We start from the raw sequence: 13,640 nt of genomic DNA on the forward strand, positions 1-13,640 counted from the left end.
CTAGGAGCAGACAGGAGCAATGCCCCATGCGATGTGGCTTCTTTACTGTGAGACAGTCTAACTTCTGGGAGGCATTATAAGTTTGCTATGTAGTGGTGGCTTCTGCATCAGAAACATACAGTTCTTTACTTTGTGCCCTGTCCACAATGGTGGATGTGTTGCCATGCCTCATGCAGTGATGGATCTAGGCAGTGGTGCCAGTTGTATGGCCAGTGCAGTCTGGGTGGGCAGCCTGAATCCGGTAGGTAGTACTAGAGAAGGGTCCTTACCATGCACATCTCCATGAATGACCCAGGGTGTCTGATTGGCAGATTTGCTTCCACGGTTTGCAGCTCCCAAGAAAAATGTCTTTGATCTGCCAGTCTCGCCAACAGGACAGCTAGGTCATTGACAACAACACAAAAGGCAGTAAACGCGGGCCACATTTCATCAGGGGAAGTATCGGCTAGAGCTATCACCACTGCCTTGAGTTCTGCGCATCGAGCAGAATGAACATGGTTATTTTGATTCTGCCTTGTTGGTGCGGAGGCTGAGTGTGGACATCATCAGGTGTCAGGGTAACCAAACCACCAGTGAACCAGGCAGGAACTTGAGGGGACCTTCTGTGAATTGAGGGCCCCATTGAGCTAGCAGGTGATGCTTCAGGTGATGAAGTGAGGAAGGGAGTTCTCCCCAAACGGATTGCCACCACTCTTTCATGTACAATTCAGATTATGTCCAGGACGGGCCAGCTGTGCTCTTGAATAAAGCATTTACATTTGACTGTGAAGGCCTTTTATTCTCCTCTCTTGATAGCCACCAAATCCAAGTTGACCTATCCCAGAACGAGGGACGTCAGGTGGAAAGTGACAGGACCTGTATGGGTCACAAACAAGGTAGTAGGTTTGTTAAAAAAAAAAAAAAAAAAAAAAAAAAAAAAAATCGATGTACTTCTTGACTGTGGCCGACTGGTGGCGCTGTTGTGCTGGAAAAATGGCCTCTGCGTAATTGCTGCCGTAGAGGCTACTTTTCCCGTTCACCTTCTTCCTCTTGGAAGCCTATAGTTTGTTCCAGACCGTTCCGAGTGCTCAGGAATCACTTATGGACAAGCAGCAGCTTCCGGATGGGCAAATGCGCTGACAAGTAGGGGCACTCTCAGCACAAGCCTGTACAAGCATCAATACCAATTACATTTTCAGCCGTGGCACCCCCAACGCAGAACACTGAATTGGCCCAAAGGTCCCAGCTATAGGACTGCTTTAATCTCCCTTCCCTACTGCAAACGTTGTTCAGAGCCCAGCAGTTGAAATTTGGTGATTTTTTTACCTTATGGAAAGACAGACCAAGGAGTTTAGTGTGTGCCAATCAGGAGTTGTAACAGATGCAGGAGCTAGATCATGCTATTCCTTTTTTTTTTTTTTTAATGATTTTATTTATTTATTTGTCAGAGAGAGAGAGAGAGAGAGAGAGCAGGAGAGACTACAAGCGGGGGGGGGGGGGTGGCAGGCAGAGGGAGAGGCTGGCTCCCTGCTGAGCAAGGACTGCCCCTTCTCCCCCGCCCCCCCCACCCAATGCAGGACTTGATCCCAGGACCCTGGGATCATGACTTGAGCTGAAGGCAGATACTTAACCGACGGAGCCACCCAGGTGTCCGGAGATCATGCTATTCAAAGGCAGAGGAGTGGGAAGGTTGTGGGGTTTCTGGGGGGATGGGGCAGGGGAGCAGAGGAGGGATGGAGGAGAGCAGAGAGCGCTGGAGGGCAGGGGAGGCTAGCCCATGGGGCAGCAGCGGGGGCAGCCGGCAGGCTTTTATTTTCTCTTGGCTTCCAGCTTTAGAGTTGCCATACCACTGCCCCCTCCCCCATGTACCTCTAGTGTCAGTCCAGGGAGCACCTGAGCCCGGGGTCATTTTACCCCTGTTCCACACTGCATTCCTTAGTGCCTTCAGCCACCCTGGCTGCATCTATCCACAGACATGGTAAGGTGGTGACATGGGTGCTTGGTTCCTATAGAGCTACAAACGTTTGAGGCCCTTCCCTCCATGAAGTTCCCAGCATATTCCATTTTCTCATCAAAGCAGCTGAGGGAAGAGAGGGATCAGGGCACACAGAGGGACACAGCAGATCTGTGCCAGCAAGCAAAGTTTTTTGGTCACTTTGGGTTTGAATGGCCACCAGCGGGGCTCACCCAAATACATCTGTAAAGCTTTTGGTTCACCTAAAGTTCTATTTCAAATATACCGACTGATACCAGTTATTTCAGCTTTTGGAGTCCTTTGATTCAGCAGCCACATCCATATTGTTGCCCCACTGTCATAATGTCCCATCCACCTCCTGCACGGATGAGAGTAAGGGGGAACCAAAGCACCATTCCGGGGGCTTGTTTCAATCCTACCTCTCCGTGCTTTGTCTCAGTAACAGATAGGCCACTGTGAGATCCTCACTTGAGCCCCCCTCACCCTGCTGCCCACCATTTCGGGAAGATGATTCACTAACATATGCCAGGTCCACAGGGTCCTTCCTGTTCCAGAAAGGCCATGTCTCTGTTAGCATCCCATCCTCACTGCCAAAACTGTCAGGGTCTGGAATTTGAATTTATACTGATGATCAGTGATTAATTGGCCTCTTACTCTTTCATGGAGGCTGGCCAAGATGAGACTCCTGGCCAGAGACTAAGGACTTTATTACTCTTGGCACAGCAAACAGCATAAGCAGAATGTTTACATTGCCTCCCTTTCCCCCCAAGTCCCACAGGGGCAACGTGGAGGGCCTCAGTGGATGCTGTGCATGCAATAGGTTTGTGTTGCATCTGAGGACAACTGAGCCTGGGGAACCCACTTCTTTTATAGCAGAAAATAAGCAAGCCTGCTCTTTGTCCTGGAGGGAGATATTACTACATTCCTCAAAGCTGCTCTGCAAGCACAAGCCTGAGAAATGGCACAAAGAACAGTTAGGGACCTCACATTCTTGGCATACCCAGAAAGAATGTGCAGGGACACTCCAAGCTCTCCCAATAGCTCCTACCCTGTGTCCACTTCCAGGCCATGCCTGTCTCTTTTTAATTTTTTAAAAAGATTTATTTATTTATTTGAGAGAGAGAGAGAGAGAGAGAGAGGCATGGGGAGGGGCATAGGGAGAGGGACAGAGAGAACCTCAAGCAGACTCCCCTCCAAGCATGGAGCCCAACTCGGGGCTCCATCCCACTAGCCTGAGATCATGACCCAAGCTGAAATCAAAAGTCAGATGCTTACCTGACTGAGCCACCCAGGCACTCCACCTGTCTCTTTTTTAAAAGCCCTTCTTCTCAGTCCTGATGCCCAGACTGGTTGATGGGAGCAGAAACAAGGAAAAGAGCTCTTTTAGGATCACAGATGCAAGACTTAAATAGAGGTTAGCAGAGCAAATAGAGCCGTATACTTAAAGAATACTATATCATAACCAAGCCTGCTTTTCTAACATATAAGGATGGCCCAGCATTATAAAACCCACCAATGTATAATAACAGACTCAAGGATAAATTTCATTATTTCAATTAGCAGATACCTATGAACCAGAAGTTGGCAAAAATAACAAAATTCTAGCCTTCACTGAACTTACATTCAAGTGAGAGACAGAGACAAGTGAACAAATATATAATATGACATCTAGTAGTGACTGGGATAATTGAGAAAATAAAGCTGAGGGAGGTGATAGAGATCAACAATTGCACATGGTTTGATCTAATATATAAGTGCAAATTTAGCATTTGATAAAGGTAGGATTTCTGATCTGGGAGTAAAGATAATAAATGATACCGGGGCAATTAGTTAACATTTTTGGAAAAAATAAAGTTAGGTATTTATCTTTCACCTTTTACAAAACTACATTTCAGATAAAATAATGACCTAAAGCATATAAACATACAAAAGCATAACAGCATTAGCAGAAATACTGGAGAATATATCACCTGAGGACCCCTGGCAGTGGTGTGGACGTGGCTTTTCTGTGGCGCCCTGGCCTGGGGGCCCCTCAGCAACAACATGGTTCAGCAAGTTCCAGAAAACATGAATTTTCCTGCCAAAGAAGAGAAAATCATGCAGTTCTGGTCCGAATTTAATTGTTTTCAGGAATGCTTAAAGCAATCAAAACATGAGCCCCAATCTACATTTTCTGATGGGCCTTCTTTTGCAACTAGACTGCCTCACTATGGACATACACTTGCAGGGACAATTAAAGATATAGTTACCAGATATGCTCACCAGAGTGGGTCTCATGCTGACAGAACATTTGGATGGGATCGTCGTGGCTTACCTGTGGAACATGATATTGATAAGATGCTGGGAGGGGCGCCTGGGGGGCTCAGTCGTTAAGCGTCTGCCTTCGGCTTGGGTCATTGTCCCAGGGTCCTGGGATCGAGCCCCGCATCGGGCTCCCTGCTCCGCGGGAAGCCTGCTTCTCCCTCTCCCGCTCCCCCTGCTTGTGTTCCCTCTCTCGCTGTGTTTCTCTCTGTGTCAGATAAATAAATAAAATCTTAAAAAAAAAAAAAGACGCTGGGAACCAGAGGACCAGAGGATGTAGCCAAAATGGGGATTGTAGAGCATAACCATCAGTGCCAAACAATTTGTGGTGAGATACTGTACTGAGTGCAAGTCCACCGTTAGAAGTCCACCGTTAGAAGAGTTGTCCAGGGGATTGACCTTGACAATGACTACAACAGTCTGTACCCACAATTCATGGAATCTGTCTGTTGGGTCTTCAAACAACTCTACAATAAAGGTCTTGTGGATAGAGGTATGAAAGTTAAACCCTTCTCTACCGCATGCAACACTCCACTTTCCAACTTTTGAATCTCACCAGAAATACAAGGATGTTCAAGATCCTTCAGATTATATCTGATTAACTTGCCTGTGGTGAGAGCAGAAAACCTCTGCCTTAAGAAGGAGGATGTGTGTGATGTCCTTAAGCATGTGTGGCTCTCTTGGTACAATGCCTTTCGCTCCTTCATCTGAACGTCCTGAAGTTGCAGAAGAAGGAAGACATGGAATTCTTCTACAATGAGAACATGGTTTAAGAAAGTGCTAACATGACAGACCAGTGGGTCCTGTCCTTCGTGCAGTCACTTGTTGGGTTCTTTGAGACTGAAATGACATGTTACAGGTTCTATATGTGGTGCTTTGCCTGATCAAGTTCACGGATGTCCTGACCAACTGGTATGTCAGGAGGAACCGGAGAAGATGAAAGGGTGAAGGACTATGTTATGGCCCTGGAGACCTTGTTTAGTGTCCTGCCTTCCCTGTGCAGATTTATGGCCCCCTATACACTTTTCCTACTGAGTTGATGTACCAGAATCTAAAGATGCTGACTGACCCTATTTCTGTCCAGGATTACAGACACACTCAGCATCCACTACCTCACGCTGCCCCATGTTTGAGAGGAGCTGACTGACAAGAAAATGGAGGGTGCAGTGTCTTGGATGTGGTCTGTGATTGAATGTAGGTGAGTGATTTGAGACTCCAAAAGCATTCTGATAAAGTATCTTTTGAAAGAAATTATGGTTGTCCATCAGGATCCAGAATCTCTTACTGAGATCAAGTCTTTGGAGATGTCTATCACTGAGGAATTGAGTGTTTGAAAAGTTATGCTATCTACAGACAAAATACACACATGGCATTCACCTAAGGGCAGATCCTGATCCCACGGTCCTGGGGAAGCCTCTGAAGGGAAACTTGAAGGCTGTGATGTGTCCATCAAGCAGCTGAGGGATGAGGAGCTGGGGCGCTTCCAGGAGAGGGGGACCATTGTTGCGGAAGGCATGAACTGCATGAAGAGGACATTCGTCTCATGTACACCTTTGATCAGACAACAGGAGGGATGCTCAGGCTTTAGTTCTCTTATATGGATGAAGGAGTAGCTTACAACCAGAAACTTCACAAAAAGTGCAATCTGGTTGTAACTGATGAAATTATAGCTTATTATGAAGCAAAGTCTGAAGGGAAGTATCTGAAGGTTATCGAAAGCCACATGGAGTTCATACTTGCCACCATAAAGGCTCTCTTGAAACCATATCCAGTTCCAACATCAGATAAAGTCCTTACTCAAGAAAAAAGAAATTAGGGGCACTTGGGTGGCTCAGTTGGTTTAGCATCCAACTCTTAATTTTGGCTCAGGTCATGATCTCAGGGTCATGGGATCAAGCCCTGCATCAGGCTCCATGCTAAGTACAGATAGTCTGCTTGTCCCTCTCCCTCTGTTCCTCCCCCTGCTTGCATTCTCTCTCAAATAAAATAAATAAATAAATAAATAAATATTTAAACAGTTAAAGGGGTCTGAACTGGAAATTACACTCACCAGAGGATCATCCCTGCCTGGGCCTGCTTGTATTTATGTCGATCTTAACATTTGTACAAGTGGCAGTAAGCAAGATGGGAGGATTACTTCCAGATAAGCCAAAAGTAAATAGGTTACACTTTTTAAAGCTGAAGTGTTGTTACTGGTATTTTTGGTGTAAAAAATACAGAGCTGGCTGTCTTCCATGGTGAAACAGAAATATGAAACCAAACCACTTATTGAGTCTCACTGGAAAAACCCTTAGGATGGCAGCAGGGTCTGCCTGCGCTGTAGTGGACAGCCAGGCACTGATCTCTGCAAGTGCATCAACATGCAGTTCCCGAACAGGCCCGCAAGAGTGTTTAATAGGAACAGTGGGTACTCTCCTACTGGAAACCCCACTTAGGTAGAGTTGACTCGCCCGCCAAGGTCTTCTGTTGGAGCAGCCAAGGCGTTTGGCCTTCAGAGCAGGAAGCTAAAACTGTTTCTGAATGAGACTCACAGATGAAATTATCAAGAAATCCCCATGGAGACTTTGAACATGAAGATGAATGTTTCTGTGTTCCGGCCAACAGCAGACTTCTAATGTTCATTATCAATGTGGTTCAGGCAGCCTTACCCTGGCACATACCTGAATGAACTTGGGAATGGAGGCCTTGCAGGGAATGGCAAGAACATAAGGCATCTGAGCATTTGACACTGCAGGGGGCTGACCCTGCCCTGATCCAACTATCATTGAACTTTTATGGGAGTCAGAAATAAACCCCTCCCTTATTTGGGCCATGGTTATGTTGTGCATTGTTCCCTGCACCTGAATCTAATCCTAACTGAGACCCCTGCCCAGCCCCAAGTGAAGGGCCATGATTAATGTAAGCCACTGGTTCTCAACTCTGGTCCACTTTTAGAATCATCCAGGGAGCTCATGAAGAACACCAGTATCTGGGCCCCATCCCAGATTGTTACATTAAAGCTCTGGCAGTTGGGTCCAAACACAGATGGTTTTTCTTTTTCTTTTCTTTTTTTTCCTTCTTTCCTTCTTTCCTTCCTTCCTTCCTTCCTTCCTTCCTTCCTTCCTTTCCTTTCTTTCTTTCTTTCCTTTCTTTCTTCCTTTCTTTCTTCTCTTTCTTTCTTTCCTTTCTTTCTTTCTCTTTCTTTCTTTCTTTTTAGATTTTATTTATTTATTTGAGAGAGACAGACAGCAGAGAGAGAGAGCACGAGTTGGGGGGAGCAGCAGACGGAGAGGCAGAAGCAGGCTCCCCACTGAGCAGGGAGCCCGACAAAATAATATTTCTGGATGAGTCCAAGAGTTAGCTTTCTCCAAGAAATCACACACAGTTGTACCATACCATGATAAATTCACATCACTATCCCAACAGGGTCCTCGGTATTGCTCATAAACCCCTATTTCTTTCAGTCCTGAGATTTGCACCAATCTTACTCACCACTCCTCATTGTACATCAGCTCCTCAAACATGGTGCTCTCCTCATCATGTCCCAAAGAACCATGTTCATTCTCACCTCCACAGGGTAGTAGCTGCCTTGTTCAAATCCTCTGCCAGCTGGTGCAGCCAGTTCCTCACCTGCTTCGGGTGTTAGTTGTTAACTGCTCACAGCTACCCCCTTCTCTGGTGGGTTGTCTGTGGACAAATGGAGCCTCCAAGAGCCAGAGAGATGCCAGGAAGTTTAGGCCATTTAGGGCCTAAGTGAAATGTGGAATGAAATGTAAGTTCTATTCCTGACAAAGTCAAGGGTACTACAGGTAGCACGACAATTTCATTCTACCTTTCATAATGAAATGAAATGTTAAATTTCAGTTGGAGGTAAGAATAAAAGATGTGATTTTTGGATTTTCCCCATCCAAGTTCATGATACTGATTTGTATTCACGGACACCTGTAGGCTCTGTGGACCCCAGGTTAAGACCCCTGTACTAGAGAATCTGTAGGCCTAGGAAACTGACATTCAATTCACTCAGCCTCACACTATATGCTCCCTCACAGTTAAACAGATTGTTTAACAGTTAAACAAACAGTTCCTCCCCTGCCCAAGAGACAGGAACTTTTCAAGGGTCCTGACTAGACTTCCCCATTCTGAGGCAGTATCAGTGAGAGATGCCTTCCTGGGGACTGGGGAAGCCCAGGAAAGCTCACCAAGCTCATATTCTTCTTTAGCGTTAGTTTCAACATAAATTAAATACGGAGATTGAACACAAAGCAACAAAGCGGTTCTGTGTCCCGCCAGGCTCCAGGCCAAGGGATAAGCAAAAGACGAGGAAGGAGCAAGAGACCCGGGAGAAGACAGGTGGCGTTGGTTCGAGGAAGAGAGAACCGCCCACTCCACACACCGTGGTATACCGCGGACCGGAAGTCGAGGTGCCGGGCCACGCCGGCTTCCGGCGTCACTTCCCCCGGGACTTCCTGTTGAGAACATGGCCGCTCTCATTGGTGTCCGCTGCTTGACCCGAGTGAGGCTCCGGGTCGGGTCGGGCCGGGGGCGCGCGAGGGAGCGGCGGGTTTGTACCGGGTTCACTGCAGTGTTCGGGGTCTGGGACTCCCATACCCGACCTCACGGGCGTGTGCGTCTGTGTCGCAGGTGCTGGTCGCCGCCCCGAACCCCGGGGCATGGAGGAGCCTGTGTACCTCGGCCGTGGCGCACGCCGCCTCGCGGAGCCAGGTAAGGGCAGGTCCGACTCCGGTCTGCCCACTCCCCTGTCCCCTCATTCCCTCTCCCCGGGGATCTGTGCTCCCGCCCCAGCTCTAGCTCTGATGGCACCGCTTCCAGGCTGAGGACATGAGGGTGGAGGGAGCCTTTCCAGTGACTATGCTCCCAGGAGACGGCGTCGGACCTGAACTGATGCACGCTGTCAAGGAGGTGTTCAAGGTGAGTGCCCTGGGGGAGTCAGCCAGCGCGGACTCTGGGGTGCGTTGGAAAGTCCGGACTTAGTCGATCCTGACCCAGAGATTTTTGGGACGTGCCCCTGAAGGCTGCCTCTGTCCCAGTGGAGTTCCAGGAGCATCACCTGAGCGAGGTGCAGAATATGGCATCTGAGGAGAAGCTGGAGCAGGTGTTGAGTTCCATGAAGGAGAACAAGGTGGCCATCATTGGTATGTGTGCCCCCTTGCTACTCCACCCGTGTGCCCTTTAAAATCACATGAGCAAATGTTCTTTAAGCTTCTTTCCCACACATACATTACATCCCCCAAGCTCCCATCACTATTTTGTGGCCATTTGTTTCTTCTGTTAACTCAGGAGTTGAGAGATCATGTGAGCTGTCTTGGTAGGAAGGCTTCAAGGGTTTGAAGTCTGTCAGGGGGCCACATCATGGGTCATCAAATCTTGTTAATTGTGTTTCTAGAACGCCACTTCTAGCTGCCTCTTTTTTTCTGTCTTCCCCTTTGCTTCTCTGCTTTAATCTCATTAGATGTGGGGCGGGGGGCTTCCTGTTCTGCCCCTACAATCCATCTTCTGCATCTTTTCTTTTGGAAAGATCAAGATGACTTTGTCTGGCCCAGCCTTAGCATGGGAAAGTAAATTCTTCATAAGCTGACTCTCAGCTCTTCGGCCTTTACTTCCATAACACCTGTTCTGTGTTTGGTCACACTGGACCGTTAGTTTCCAGATACATGTACTATCTTGACTTACGTCGTTAGTTCTGCCCAGAATGTTCTTCCTTTGATGCTACCTGTTAGACTAGTTCTCAGTTACTGTATTATAGTTCCCTAGGGCTGCTGTACAAATTACCTCAAAGCTAGGTGGCCTGAAATAATAAATCTGTTCTCACAGTTCTGGAGGCCAGAATCCCAAAATTAAAGTGTTGGGAGGGCTTCCTCTGAAGGCTTAAGGGAGAATGCTTCCTGGCTTCTACCAGCTGCTGGTGGCTGCTGGTGTTCCTTGGTGTTCCTTGGTGTTCCCTGGTGTTCCCTGGCTCGTAGATGCATCACTACAATCTCTGCCTCGGTCTTCATATGGCTTTTCCGCTCTGTGTCTGTATCTGTTCTCTTTCTTTTCCTGTAGAAGGACTTGTCTTTGGATTTAGGGCCCACCCTAATTTGAGATGATTTCACCTCAAGATCCTTATTTATGTCTACAAACACTCTTTTCCCAAATAAGGTCACATTTACAGGTTCTGGGGGTTAGGGTATGGACGCGGCATTTTGGGGTCACTAGTCCACCTACTGTACTCACTTGACCTAAGGCTTGGCTGAAATGCCAGCTGTCGTGTGTCCTTTTGTGATGTGACCAGAGGGAATTTCTGTTCTGGTCTCCTGTGCACAGTGTTAATACCTCGCCCGTGGTATTTATCATGTATTTCATATTATTTGTCTTCCCCGATGTGTTGTTTGCCCCTTGAGGACAGGAATTGCGTATTGTGTTTTTTGGTTGATGTCCCTAGTGCCTGACATGTGGTCAATATTCAAATAAGTATTGGTTGGAAAAAATGTCAAGCAGGTATTCAAACAAACATCAAAAAGGTCACACAGATCTCTTAGCATTGTTTCTCAGCCTATTAAACCCAGGCTCTTTGATCACATGAAAACATTTTCTGTCCTTTTAGGTCATTTTGAAGTTTCAATGTGAATTAAGTATGGTGGCTAAAAATAAAACACTCGTTTTAACTGCATTTTTCTTTGCCTCCAGAGGCACTTAAAAGTCACAGATTTGGGAGTGGGAGATGAGAGTCTGGGTTACATCATGTCACTGAGAGGATCAGACACTGATCTGGGTTCCCTTGGGCTTGGCCTGTGCCCGACCCTGACCCCTTTGTTTATGCAGGAAAGATCCATACCCCGATGGAGTATAAGGGGGAGCTAGCCTCCTACGATATGCGGCTGAGGTAGGTGGTGGGGACTATGGGTCAGAGGAGTCCTGGAGCACCAGGCATGGTGCTCATGGCTCTGCCCCACCCCCAGGCGTAAGTTGGACTTGTTTGCCAATGTAGTCCATGTGAAATCACTTCCTGGGTACAAGACTCGACACAACAATCTAGATCTGGTGATCATTCGAGAGCAGACAGAAGGGGAATACAGCTCATTGGAACATGAGGTGAGGCCCTGGAAATTGGGGAGGCCAGGGGTGAAGGTGGGAGAGCGGCATAGCTCCTTCCCTTCTTTCCAGGGTCACGTGGCTGCTTCTCTCTTCTTACCCAGAGTGCAAGGGGTGTGATTGAGTGCTTGAAGATTGTCACTCGGACCAAATCTCAGCGGATTGCAAAGTTTGCCTTTGACTATGCCACCAAGAAGGGGCGGGGCAAGGTCACGGCTGTCCACAAGGCCAACATCATGTGAGGGACATGGCTTTGCATGGGGTAGGCTCCTGGGAAGGTAGCCCTTTGCACTCTCTTGACTGAATTTGTTCCCTTTGGCCCACGGACAGGAAACTTGGGGATGGGTTGTTCCTGCAATGCTGTGAGGAAGTTGCTGAATTGTACCCCAAAATCAAGTTTGAGACAATGATCATAGACAATTGCTGCATGCAGGTATTGTCCTCCCCATGTCTCTGCTCTCATGGTGTCAGGGATGGGCAAGGAAGCAGAAATAACTTCTCTTGTACATGCCCACATTTTGCCCCCTAGCTGGTCCAGAATCCTTACCAGTTTGATGTGCTAGTGATGCCCAATCTCTACGGGAACATTATTGACAATCTGGCTGCTGGCTTGGTTGGGGGAGCTGGTGTGGTCCCCGGTGAGAGCTATAGTGCAGAGTATGCAGTCTTTGAGACGGTGAGCGAGCTCCCCTCTCCCCCCCCGCCCCCTCAGCCCTCTGCATGCCTGTCTTCTGACTTGAGGTCCCTTGATAGCTACCTCCAAATGTGTCCACCTCCCCCATGTCTTTTTTCAGTGTCCCTGGCCCGATCTCTCTTCCCCTGATGCCCTTCCCTGCCCTCACCCTCTGCATAATGTCTGCCCCCAGTGACTCTAGTGTGCCCTCTCTCCACAGGGGGCCCGGCACCCGTTTGCCCAGGCCGTGGGCAGGAACATAGCCAACCCCACAGCCATGCTGCTTTCAGCGTCCAACATGCTGCGGCATCTCAAGTAGGTATCTCAAGTAGGTCATGGCAGGCTGGGGCCAGAGGCGGGGTGTTTTAAGGGGGAGCACAGCTGAGGAAATGGGGAATGATGTGGGGAGAATCTCAGTTCCTTCCTGTCCACTTTGACAGTCTCGAGTATCACTCCAACATGATTGCAGATGCGGTGAAGAAGGTGATCAAAGTTGGCAAGGTGAGTTAGAAAGGCTGTGGCTTTCACGGCCTTGGCACTCCTCTTTGGGGAACTGAATTGGGGCCTCCTTTCCCTCCAGGTCCCCAGAACATCTTCTGCTCTCTGATCTTCCCCTGTGGCTCTCAGGGCTGTTCTTCACCTCCCTTCTCCTGCTGTCTCATCCTCTGGCTCTCCTTTGCCTCTAGGTTACCGTCTGCTATTCCCTCTTTCCTGCTCCATCCCTTGGCTCTTTTATGGCCATCTTAATGCAGCACTTGGGGCTCTTTTTCTGGGGAGAGAGCACAGGGGATGGAGGAGCAGAGGGAGATAGCAGGCAGGATGAGGCACAGGTGTCACCTTCCTCACACCTCGAAGCCCACCCTTGTCTGCATTCCCTGGCCTTTCCTCCCACCTGGTCTGATTTCCTCCAAGGCCTCCTCATCCTGTCTCTGATTTGCATTTCCCATCTCACTTCATGCTCAGCCTCCCTCCCATCCTGCCCAGGCCCGCAGCATAGCTCTGAGAGTGGTTCTGACCCTCAGCTGGGAGCAGATGGGCCCACGCTCTCGCACACCTGGCCACCTCCTTGCGACTCTGCTGCATTGCATCTTCTTCCTGGCCTTGCCATCCTTTCTTGGATTCCATTTCCATCACATTGCCCTATCCCCCCTTCATGGGCTCTCTTCTCTTCTTCCCCACGGCTCTTGCCGGTGGTGGCTGTAGGTGCGGACTCGAGACATGGGCGGCTACAGCACCACAACCGACTTCATCAAGTCTGTCATCGGCCACCTGCACCCCCATGGGGGCTAGACCCCTTTATTCCCTCCAACCTCACAAGGACCATACTACCTACACCTCCCTTCAGTACAGTGGACCAGAGAAGAGTTCTTAAACCTTTAGACCATAATCATCTGGGCAGAGCCTAGGTTGTCCTGGGGCTGGCTTCCTTAGGGAATGGTGTTATCAGGTGGGGGTGGGGGAGAGGTTAGGGATGGGGCCTCGGCCACAGGGATGATGACAATTCTCCCCTACAGGTTCGAACTTCTGACATGGGTGGCTATGCCACCTGCCAAGACTTCACTGAGGCGGTCATTGGTGCTCTGCCTCAATAGGTCCCACCCATACCCATGTAAGGTGTTCAATAAAACACATATATATTGA

At 48.6% G+C, this 13,640-nt stretch overlaps 1 protein-coding gene and 1 pseudogene across 3 annotated transcripts; both read left to right on the top strand.

Annotated features, from left to right (window-relative positions):
* Window positions 1-3,997: 3,997 nt before the first annotated feature.
* On the top strand, window positions 3,998-6,870 carry LOC113938317 (annotated as a pseudogene).
* Window positions 6,871-8,675: 1,805 nt separating this feature from the next.
* On the top strand, window positions 8,676-13,640 carry IDH3B (isocitrate dehydrogenase (NAD(+)) 3 non-catalytic subunit beta). 3 transcript variants are annotated; one of them, XR_003524651.1, is made up of 13 exons: window positions 8,676-8,747; window positions 8,876-8,956; window positions 9,065-9,163; window positions 9,267-9,387; window positions 11,057-11,117; window positions 11,194-11,326; window positions 11,431-11,564; window positions 11,657-11,759; window positions 11,856-12,002; window positions 12,220-12,314; window positions 12,440-12,500; window positions 13,203-13,405; window positions 13,514-13,633. XR_003524651.1 is itself a non-coding variant. In XM_027622155.1 (12 exons), the coding sequence occupies exons 1-12, from the start codon at window positions 8,712-8,714 to the stop codon at window positions 13,287-13,289; spliced, it is 1,158 nt and encodes a 385-aa protein (XP_027477956.1). In that variant the 5' UTR covers window positions 8,676-8,711; the 3' UTR covers window positions 13,290-13,640. The 3 variants fall into 3 exon arrangements, 2 of the variants coding, with proteins under 2 accessions (XP_027477956.1, XP_027477959.1); XM_027622155.1 differs by having other exon boundaries at window positions 13,203-13,640; XM_027622158.1 differs by lacking the exon at window positions 13,203-13,405 and having other exon boundaries at window positions 13,514-13,640.

This window comes from Zalophus californianus, chromosome 8 (assembly GCF_009762305.2).
Source record: "Zalophus californianus isolate mZalCal1 chromosome 8, mZalCal1.pri.v2, whole genome shotgun sequence".
NCBI classification, from domain to species: domain Eukaryota; kingdom Metazoa; phylum Chordata; class Mammalia; order Carnivora; family Otariidae; genus Zalophus; species Zalophus californianus.

What these genes read in the sequence shown, in the direction of transcription:
- IDH3B (XM_027622155.1), top strand. Translation starts at nt 8,712, where the DNA reads ATGGCCGCTCTCATTGGTGTCCGCTGCTTGACCCGA. An exon ending in ACGCCGCCTCGCGGAGCCAG is followed by an intron (nt 8,957 to 9,064) that starts GTAAGGGCAGGT and finishes CACCGCTTCCAG; the next exon opens with GCTGAGGACATGAGGGTGGA. An exon ending in TAGACAATTGCTGCATGCAG is followed by an intron (nt 11,760 to 11,855) that starts GTATTGTCCTCC and finishes TTTGCCCCCTAG; the next exon opens with CTGGTCCAGAATCCTTACCA.